The 10,539-nt window shown below is 41.4% G+C and overlaps 1 protein-coding gene across 1 annotated transcript; it reads left to right on the plus strand.

The window, feature by feature from the left end:
* Positions 1–1,910: 1,910 nt before the first annotated feature.
* Positions 1,911–3,573, plus strand: LOC119651255 (lysosomal acid phosphatase-like). The gene is made up of 6 exons (XM_038054749.1): positions 1,911–2,143; positions 2,196–2,291; positions 2,380–2,613; positions 2,675–2,827; positions 2,883–3,275; positions 3,363–3,573. Exons 1-6 carry the CDS (start codon positions 2,000–2,002, stop codon positions 3,504–3,506), a joined length of 1,164 nt encoding a protein of 387 aa, XP_037910677.1. The 5' UTR covers positions 1,911–1,999; the 3' UTR covers positions 3,507–3,573.
* The last annotated feature ends 6,966 nt before the right edge of the window (positions 3,574–10,539 follow it).

Consider the following 10,539-nt stretch of genomic DNA (forward strand, 5'->3'; position numbering starts at 1 on the left):
CGTACCTCTTGCATTTACCTCAGTGTCACGGATCACTTTCTTTATGGCCAGGTTAAAGAGAACGCATGATAGGGCATCCTCTTGTCGTAGGCCGTGGTTGATGTTGAATGGTCTTGAGAGTGATCCTGCTGCTTTTATCTGACCTCGCACATTGGTCCGTCTCATAAGTTTCGCCGGGATACCGGATTCTCTCATAGCCGTGTACAGTTTTACCTTGGCTATCCTTTCATAGGCGGCCTTAAAGTCGATGTTGTCCATATTCCAAGAGTTTTTCCATCGCTTGCCGCAGAGAGAAAATTTGATCTGTTGCTTATTTGCCTGGAGTGAAGCCTCTTTGGTATGGGCCAATGATGTTCTGGTCGTATGGGGCAAGATAGCGGTGGATATCTTATAAATGGTACTCAGCAACGTGATACCTCCATAATTGCTGCACTGTGTGATATCTCCCTGTTTAAGTTTGAGACAGATAATGCCTCGTTGCCAATCTTCAGGCATTGAGTCGCTGTCTCATATCTTGAGCATCAGTTGATGAACCACTTGGTGTAATTGGTCGCCTCCATATTTAACTAATAAGGCTGTAATTTCATCGGCTCCTGGCGACTTATGATTTTTTAGCCGATGAATTGCACGGACTGTTTCTCCTATACTTGGTGGTGTCATATTTGTCCGTCGTCTTCAGTTGGCGGGACCTCCAACTCGCGCCACTTGCTGGGTGTAAAGTTAACAATATACCACATGATCTCCTCAATTTTTGTGACAATCGGTCCAGCCGTTTCTGAATTAATCGGGTGTGACAGGCAGACGGACAGATAGACATCGAACCGACTCTAATAAGGTTTTGTTTCACACATTGGGGGATTGTGATTGGACCAGTCTTAACAGACCTGAATGGGCTGCTAAAGGACCCGGAACTTTCCAGTGGTAAACTAATTAGCGGTCGCCCTAATGAGGCATACCTCTTGATGGTACCTGAAAACCACCGTTGCCTCCTTTAAGGATCATAAAAGTTAGATTCTTAAATGGAGCAAGCGAGTAGAGGTGGGCGGTTCATAAGCCATTGCCCGCACTCATATACGAGCTTCGAGGGCAGTACTTCTGTCCTTGTTTGGTTAAATAATGGGACGTTCGTTTTGAAATTCAACATTTAGTTTTATATACAAAATTTTATGCTAACTTAATATGAAGCGTGTGAGTAAAGCTTATTTTCAAATTATTCCATTTTGCATTTGTTGCCACACTGCACTTTAAAATGGGTTAAAATGGTTTATTATTTTGTATTTACTCCCAAATCTTTATCCCACTCAACTGACAACTACTGTTTTTGGAAGGATTTTTGTTCAACTCAACAGCAGGGAGGTTTTTCGAGTATCTGGGGTCGAATTACCATTGAGAGATCTCGAAGCGCAACATGATCTTTATTTTGTAAATAGAAGATCAGGCTTTAACGGTTTTGCTTAGTACCAGAATATACAATAATCGTAAGTTAAAATCAAAAAATTAGTTTACAGAACGTTAAATAAATTACAGGCTTTCTTAAATTGTTAGCAATAAAGTGTCTCACTTTTATTAACGATGACTAGAGGATCCAAAGAAAATTCAGGAGGTATCAACTTTGCGATATTTGTTAGCCAAACATCTTTGCATATTCCATACTTCATCGTAAAAGTATGCTCTAGACCCTGGGAATCAGAAATGTCCAAATATTTTCCTTTTCAAGATAACAGATACTTTCTGAAATTATCATAATTGTGTTACTGCAGACAATTAGCTGAGTATATTATATTAGCGTTTCTGTAATTGCAGAATTATTATGATAGATAGTAGATAGTAGATCTAGCTTAGAATAATTTCTGCTATAAATTGTCAAGATTTTTCTGTAAAACTTCATCCGCTCTGTAGTCTTTCTTTTAAGAAGTGGCATCACATTAAACCGACTCACCGTCCCTGTTAAAGCTAGATTATTCTGAAAGCTACCAGATAGTTGAAATTCTTAACTGAAATGGGTTTGACTATTTTCGCTAGCCGAAACTTGATAGTATTCGGTATTTTAATACTGAGTGGGGTAAACAGGATCAGTGCCACGTTCTTGCCGGGCTGCTCGCAATGTGGAGCAGGAGAATCGACTTTGAAAGCTGTTTCAATGGTATAAAATCTTTTGTACTTAACCGTATGCATTTTTCAGTTCTTTGTGTTAGCTTTTCCGGCATGGAGATCGATCACCAGCGTTAACTTATCCATTAGATCCTTACCACGATTATCCTTGGCCAGGTGGTTATGGAGCTCTGTCGCAGGTATTAATTCTATTGAAAAACAAATTCATTCAAAATTGAAAATATTTTCCTTTCGGTATCCATTCATGTTCCATTCATAACTTTTTAGAGAGGGTCTCGAGAATTATATGGCTCCGGATTAATAAAATCCACTCGATATTCATCCCTGTTTTCTACTAATTGTGATGCGGACGCTACGTGCACTTTGGACCTTAATAAAATTTTGGTATTAAGCAGTGCAATTCAGCGGTGTGTTGACAGCGTTGAAAATTTCCTAAATGGTTTTACTCGTGTCCAATGGCCCTCAAGTCTAATTAACGTCATACCACAAGCTCAGGATGAGGTAAAATTTCTTTGATTTCATGTAGACCTTTTAGTTTAATCCGCATCAAAATTTATATCAGATGTTAGCTGTACCTGGAAAGTCCTGTCCTTTATACGAAAACATCATAACAACCGGGCCTAGTTTGGATGCTCCTGAATTTAAGGCAATCATTGATTTCGAATCAACAGAGGGTCAAGAATTTTTGGCTTATTTGCAGAACAACACTGGCTTTGTAAGTAAACAAACGAAATCCAAGGAACACGTCAAAATATATTTTGTTTCCACAGCCAATAGGATCGTCCGCTGTTCTGATGGGTATTGAGGATGTTTTATTGATTGAAAAAGACAACAATCTTGAATTACCTGCTTGGACTGATTCTGTTTTTGAACAATACCTCGTACCACTCACTTCCATTATATTTGACTTGTGGGGCTCTTCGCAATACATGAAAATTCGCAGCTCAACTTTATTTAAGGATATGACGGATAGACTTGATAATCTAATAGCAGAATCCGATGAACAAAATATTTTACTGTATTCAGCTCATGACGCAACTGTTGGTGGAATGCTTCATTTCCTTGGGATTCGGGATCAGACTGTCGCCAGGCCATCCTATGGAGCCTCGCTTAATTTGGAGCTCCATGAAAGTTCAGATATTGAGGACGATTTTGAAGTGAAGGTAAGTAGGTGCTCAGCTCAATAACGCTATAGGCAACCTTGAGGTTACCACTGTTAATTACATATTTTAATGCTACGTATTTTTCAGTTAGTCTATTTTAAGACATACGACGACCAGAACCCAATTGAAGTCAACATTCCAAACTGTCAAGCGCCATGTCCTTACAAGCAATTTAAGTGGAACATTCAACCTAACCTTATAAACGACTATGATAGTGCATGTTCACAATGATGAACTGACAAACGTTGGTTATTAACGCGTGGTTTATGACCTGTTTATTATGAAAACTTAAATCGTTCCCAATAAAAAAGCCAAATGAACAGATTGTTTTCCTGATATTTTGCAAATATTAACAATGAGAAGTTAAACTGCAGAGTCTTAGGGAGTACTAGTTTCCCTTGTGCATGACTATTCTCTGCTAGCTATAAAGCAGTATCATCCACATGGTGCATAAACATGTCCAAAGAATCGATATGAAACAACATTTTTCATTGACAACTATGGACATCACAATTAAAAAGGCGAAGAATCTAACCATTGACAAATAGGTTAGAACTATGGAAATGAATAGTGTATCCATCGACCGCGTCCTCTAATTTTGAAATCCGAGTCGTGGTGCGCTGGCTTCATCAACTGAATCTGCTCACTGTTTTCGAGGTTTTCCTACCGGTCTTCGTCCTCCTACCCTCCGTCCGAATATCCATTTAGGTACCTAAGTATCGCCCATACGCTGAATGTGGCCAGCCCATTTTCGCTTCCAAAGTTTATTTAATTTAGAGGCTTCAGGATTGCCAAATATTTTGCACAACTCACGGTTTAATCTGATTCGCCATTGGTCGACCTCTCATTTTCTTTATTGCATCAAATTCATTTTTTGACCTTTCTACTATATAGAAAATAACAAAAATTCATCAAATCTTAAATCTAAAAATCAGTCTACATCATTCACCAACCTTTTGGAATATAGAAATAAATCTTGAACGCAAGAAATTTTTCCTCTTTAGGCCTTTTATGTGATATGTTCCTGGCTAAACTACTTGGATGTGAAGCAAGTTTATCAAAGTATGTGAACTTCAGCTGATTATTTTCGTCGTATATTTGTAAGATCCCAATTCAGGGTGGATATTGTAATTTCTGATACATCATGCTGCGGGAGTAATCGTTCTTAATATTTTAGACTGCATTTTTTGAAGGATTTTGATGTTGGATGTGCGAGCAGATCAGATCAGATGCTTTATATATCAGCACTTTGAATGCCAAGGGCAGCTTGGAGAAAATGTAGAGTAGCCGGTGCTGGTTTTTGGATCTTAGATTGACCTGACCTTGACAGAGTTTGTTTGGTTTCCATATGTTTTTCCCAAGTAACGCTTCTGTCTATGTGTATTCCTAGGTATTTTACCTCCTTAGACTGAGGAATGGATACGCCGTTAAACTTAAGGGTGTCATCCTGTGTGAAGGCCGTTTTTTTCGGCCTTTTTTAGAATTTTTTTTGTGAAGAACTGGATAAAGATACAAATACGAATATTTCACTATAGATTTATTAATATCTTGAGCGAGCATAGTAATTTTTCCAGCTCGATCATATACTTCATTATTGAAATACAGAGCAATGTATACACCCATCTCCAAAAAAAGGTACTTTTCTGCTGCCACGCTAGAGGGCGCTGCTATCATCTTAAAGAAAAAATGTAAACTGCATTTTAACGTGGCATGTGACTTATCACGTGTTTAACACTACAATTTCCGAACGACTCTGAAAATCAAAAAAATCACTTTATCCATATATTCTACATTATATCTAGATACAATTGATGCCAAAAAAATTCGATTCCGCGGATCCGACACACGGAATGACCCCCTTAACTGGGGAACATGTTAGTTTCTTCAATGTCAAAGTGACATGACTACATTTTATTTTAATTACTTTGATTCTCTAGTGGACCAACCATTGCTCAATCTCTAGTGGTTCTCGAGGTTTCGAGATGCAACATTAGGGTTTGAATGTGAGTAAAGTATCGCCGTATCGTCAGCGAAGGTAGAAGTAACTAGGCACTTGTTTGTGAGCGAATTGCAGTGTATGGAAAATATGCAGAGGACCTAGGACACTACCTTGGGGTTCTCCCGCTTTGATGTTACATTCTCGTTATGTGAAAGGTTTTTGTTTATTAAGAAATCTCCTGCCAGTCAGATACGACTCGAGAATGCGTATTCGTAGGTAGCCCTAAATTGATTTTCTTGATGAGACCTTCATGCAGACCATGTCAAATACTTGTGCAACGACAAAGAATAAGGCCGAGCAGCACTTTCCACCTTTCAAAGTATAGTTTATTTTGGAGGCTAGTCGATGAACTTATTCAACAGTTCCATGTCTTTTTCTGAATCCAAACTGGTGAGAAGGAATAACCCCTTTTTCGCCCAAGTGTTGTTGTAGCTTGGGTAGTAGAAGTTTCTCGAAGAGCTTGGATAGTGAGGGAAGCAGTCTCATCGGTCTATAACACGTGACGAGCGCAAGATCTTTACCTCCCTTCGGGACCATCGTTATTTGCCACAAGTTTCAACATTTCAGAAAGTAGCCACGGAATAAAACACCATTTAATGTGTGTGTCAGTTGAGTGAATGCAAATCTCGGCAGTTCTTCGATCATTTTGCCCGTAATAACGTTGAAACTTAGATCTTTCTGGGATCAATGTGCTCTTGCGAGAATCTTAAGACTTCGGAAACTTTGAAACCAATCGGTTTGTGCACCTTTGGGAATCGAAAGTGATAATTCTTCCTCCGTTACATGTGGGTTTGGTTGGAAAAGGATTTTCAAGGAAATACTTCAGATCTTTATGCTTCTCCTTTTCAATGCTTTTTGTGGCTTCTTTCTAGTCGCAGCCAGATTCCTTTTCGAGTTCGGCGATCTAAATTGTTGCCATTCACACCCCAGCTGTCGTTTTTAAAGTCGGTTTGCTGTCTGTCTGCCTGTTTGTGTATCCGTCGCGCATTTTACTCGGAGACGGTTATAGCGATTGACACCAAAGTTGGTAGAAAGGCGGGAACTGTGAACGCTCACGCAAACAAGGGGGTCTCCATCCATGCAAAAGAGGAGGTGTCAATTTTTTTTCATCAAATATAGTCATTCGAAGCCGGTCTTAGTTTTGACATTTGTTGGAAAGGTGGGGAGTACAGGGGGTTGAAAGTGATAATTTCTTTAACGGACCCATTCTCAGAAACTACCCAACCGAAAAATCTGAAAAAAATCAGATGTCCGCCTAGGCTCCGAAATACCTTCCATACCGATATTTATAATTTTTAGTAATTCGCAGGAAAACCCCCTCTTAAATTCATCCTAGGATAACGAAATTTTGGAACGATATAGGCCACAGCATAGAACATGATCCAAAAACATTTGGTGGAAATCGCACTATTACTAATAAAGTCATAATACGTCAAAGTTGTAGCTTCTGTGCAACTACAAGATTGAATGGCAATATCACTTGAAAGTGGATATTTTCACATACTATATACATATATCACGTGCTACGTACTAATGGGACAAATATACACTCAAATCTCTTTATAAAAGAAATACACAAAACCTTTCATACCTGAAGCGTTCAGCTTCCGGTTTCCCGACTTGTTTAAGGTTTTGTGTGAATTGATTTTTCGACCAAGCCAGTAACCAATTTGATGACATCAATGGTTGATCTGGCTTTACGGAACCCATACTGCCGATCTGAAAGGTCGCCTTGGCTCTCAACAACAGGGAGTAATCTATTATAGATTACCTGCTCTAACATTTTCCCCATAATGCGACATATGGGTATGTATCAGGATGGTTCACCTGAAGGTTTACCAGGCTTAGAGAGAAGTACCAACTTCTGCCGCTTCCATGCCGTTGGAACTATCCCCTCGGATATACACGCTTCGAACCATTCAGCGAACATGTCCAGTCTGGATTTCACGGCAATCTTAAGGACCTTATTCGGTACTCCTTCTGGGCCTGGCGCTTTATTGTCTCGTATTATTCCGCAGATTTCCAGCAGCCCGTCTCTGGTGACTGGAGAAATTGTCGTCACATTCAGAGGTGGCTGGAATGTGCCGATGCTCTCCTCTTGCTGGGGGAACAACCCCTGGAAGATTTTCAGCAAGAGGGTGGAACACGTGATCTGTGGAGACGAACTACTTCTGAATCGTCCAATCATGATTCTGTAAGCACTCCCCCATGGGTTTACGTCCGCTTTTGAGCAGAGCTCCTAAAAGCATTTCCTCTTGCTTCACTGGATGGCGAGCTTGAAGGTTTTGCGGGCTACCTTATAGGCGCACCCTTTTTGCCCCTAATCGACTCTACCAACCGCCCTCTGAGCCGCTCTTCTGACTCGGTGGCAAGCCGATCGGAGGCTGGCTAGTTCACCATTCCACCAGCAGTTTGGTCTTCCACTAGGGAATCAGCACTTCCTAGGCATGGGTACGTCACATGCCTTGGCGATGCATTGGGCCACATGGGCGGCTCTTTCCGAAGAGGCCCCTGCTTTATCAGGTTGATCTAACTACTCCTCTATGAAGGTTTGCTCGTCCAAAGATTTTGCAGACCAGCCTGAAATCTTTTTCGGTTTCGCGCATGATGGGCCTTTGGCCTGTGGCTCGACACATACCTCAAGAAACATTGCCTGATGATCCCTGTGGGTGTACCGTTCGCTGATTGACCAGGACATACCACGCGCCAGCTGACAAAAGTCAGCTCTACAGCCGAACCTGACTCCGCTTTCTGAAAAGTGTTTACAGCACTCTCGTTAGCCAAAAGCTACTAATTAATTGCGCCCCCTGGCATTTGATTCATGCTAGCCCACTCTACGGTCCAAGCATTGAAATCACCAGCAATAACCTTGTCCCTTTCCGTCGAGAACAAGATTATCAAGCATTTCCAGTCTGACTGTCTGCCCGTCTGTTCGGTTGTCCTTCTGCCCGTCTGTCCGTGTGTCCGGCTGTCCATGTGTCCGTCTGTCTGTCAGTATGTCACATGCGATTTGCTTCGAAACGGGTGGAGCTAGTGTCACGAAATTTTGCGAGTATATGTGGTCTGTGAACACGTGCAACGAGTTACATAATTTTATGTTGGCTCTAAAGGGAGCTCCCCATATATTCAAAACGGGCAAGCAAAGTTTTTTTAACAGAATATGGTCAGGTGGGGTATCATCAAAGGGCTCAATTAGTACTTTTCGAAAATGATATTATTTCTAAAATTGTGTAAAGCCCAGGGCGGTGTGTGCCCCAAAAAGCGAAAAAGGTCTCGTCCTCAAAACCTATTCAACTGGAATACCTGAAAGAAATTACAGGCATGCACCTATACAAAATCTGTTTCTGCGTGTGCGGGTTGGGTTAGTGCGTAAGGCCCCCCCCCCCAACAGGACCGAGAGGCGACCAACCTAAGGATGGGCTGAAGGCAACATCCAAAGACTCGCATCACAGCGATGATGCTTTTCATCGCAAAGTGCGACCATGCGAAAATATATTGTTATATCATCCCGATTGTCGCAAACACTTCAAGCAACGACGCGCTGGTTCTAAACTACAGAGAGATAGAACTTAAATCGAAGACAGTATGAATCAAGACTGAAGCCCACTAGGTCAGTTTGTTACCGGATAGAACTCTTCGGACTTTAGCACAGGTTGCAAGGATAACCGCCTTTTGCATCTCTACATATAGTGCAGTCCTAATAATAATAATAATCCATGTTGGATCAGGGCCTTGAAGTGTGTTAGAGCACTTCATTCAAGACCGTGACGGTACACTAGGAGGCAATGTGGTCAGCATTGCGCTCGCCCGAGATTATTACCCTGATTTGACTCAGGTACTCATTCACAGCTGAGTCTACTGGTGTCCGACGTCAAATCACGATACAAATTCCACTGCCACCAGTGAGATTTGAACCGTGACCTTCCGTACTACAGCCTTGCGCTCTAACCACTCAGCTATCCAGTCCTAAGATCGAACGTTTTCAGCGCTTTATGTTATATATTTTTCGGGACTAATCCCCTCGCTGAAATTACCACTGGGACTACTTCGATCTTTTGTAGTCTCCAAGTCTGCTTCATATCGTTTTCAGCAGTGTTCTGGTCCAACGATACGGCTACATCTATTATGGAGCACGCTCCTTGTTCCTTCAGAAGCATAATTAGTTTCTCTTTCCACATGGCGATCTTCTGTTGGACTGAAGTAACATTCGATATAGGATCCCATTCTCTGCTTCTCAAGTTCAAAGGAGATAATTTATTATCTGCTATGACGGTAGCCTGGTATAATTGGCTAGAGGATTGTTTGTCAAAGAAACCCTCCTCCTTCCTCCCTGGTGACGTGGGATATTGATCCTTAATTTTTCGGGAGCTCTATTGTGCATGTTGTTGTTTGAAAGAACTACCCATATCCGTCTATTGACAGATTCTAAATCCGTATTACTCCACTCTATCACACCGAAAGTATATAACAGAACGAGAGGCGAAGGTGTTGATCGCCATGATTTTATTTTTCCCGTACAGCTCAGTTTTAAGGGCAAGATCCAGACGCCGTTCAAATTCCCCCAGAAACTTTGATTTCATTATTGCCACAGTAGGTGTTGTTGCTTGCAATATGCCGAGGTATTTGTAGATGTTGTCCGAAACCACACCCTCAATTCGGATGTTATTATGGCTGTATCCTTCGTTGTCGGTGTGTTTTCCCTGAACAATTGTTTTTATGCGATATTTTTCCAAACCCAACTGCATGCCGATATCCCTGCTGAACTGGTTGGTGATGTCCAGCAAAGAACGAAGTTGGTTTTCGTCCGTGGCATACAATTTGATGTCTTCATTATACATTTCGACAATTTGCCATGTTTGACTTGGAACTCATATTTGCTTTCATGCAAAAGATGGGGTAGCGGATTCAAAGCCAAACAAAACCACAGTGGGCTTAGAGAGTCGCCTTGGGAAATGCCACGCCTGATTGGTATCTCTCCTGATGTTTGTGAGGATACCGATAGCTTCGTGCTTCTTCATGACTGTTCTGAGGAGAAGAACGATATTCGGGTTGATTTTATACAAGCGTAACACTTGTAGTAACCATGAATGTGATATGGAGTCAAAGGCTCATTTATAGTCGGAGTAGGTTGTCATGATATTTCGTTTTTGGTGGACAACCTGCTTTACAGCGACCGTATCGATTATAAGCTGTACTTTGCAGCCCCGAGAGCCTTTTGCGCATCCTTTTTGCTCCTCAGCTATCAATTTATGAACATCAAGATGT

The sequence above is a fragment of the Hermetia illucens genome, chromosome 3 (genome assembly GCF_905115235.1).
Source record: "Hermetia illucens chromosome 3, iHerIll2.2.curated.20191125, whole genome shotgun sequence".
In the NCBI taxonomy this organism is placed as follows: domain Eukaryota; kingdom Metazoa; phylum Arthropoda; class Insecta; order Diptera; family Stratiomyidae; genus Hermetia; species Hermetia illucens.

Excerpts from the sequence above, each read along its gene's own strand:
- LOC119651255 (XM_038054749.1), top strand. The coding sequence starts at position 2,000 with ATGGGTTTGACTATTTTCGCTAGCCGAAACTTGATAGTATTCGGTATT. Across the intron at positions 2,292-2,379 it reads GTTATGGAGCTCTGTCGCAG|AGAGGGTCTCGAGAATTATA; the intron begins GTATTAATTCTA and ends ATAACTTTTTAG. Across the intron at positions 2,828-2,882 it reads TGCAGAACAACACTGGCTTT|CCAATAGGATCGTCCGCTGT; the intron begins GTAAGTAAACAA and ends TTGTTTCCACAG.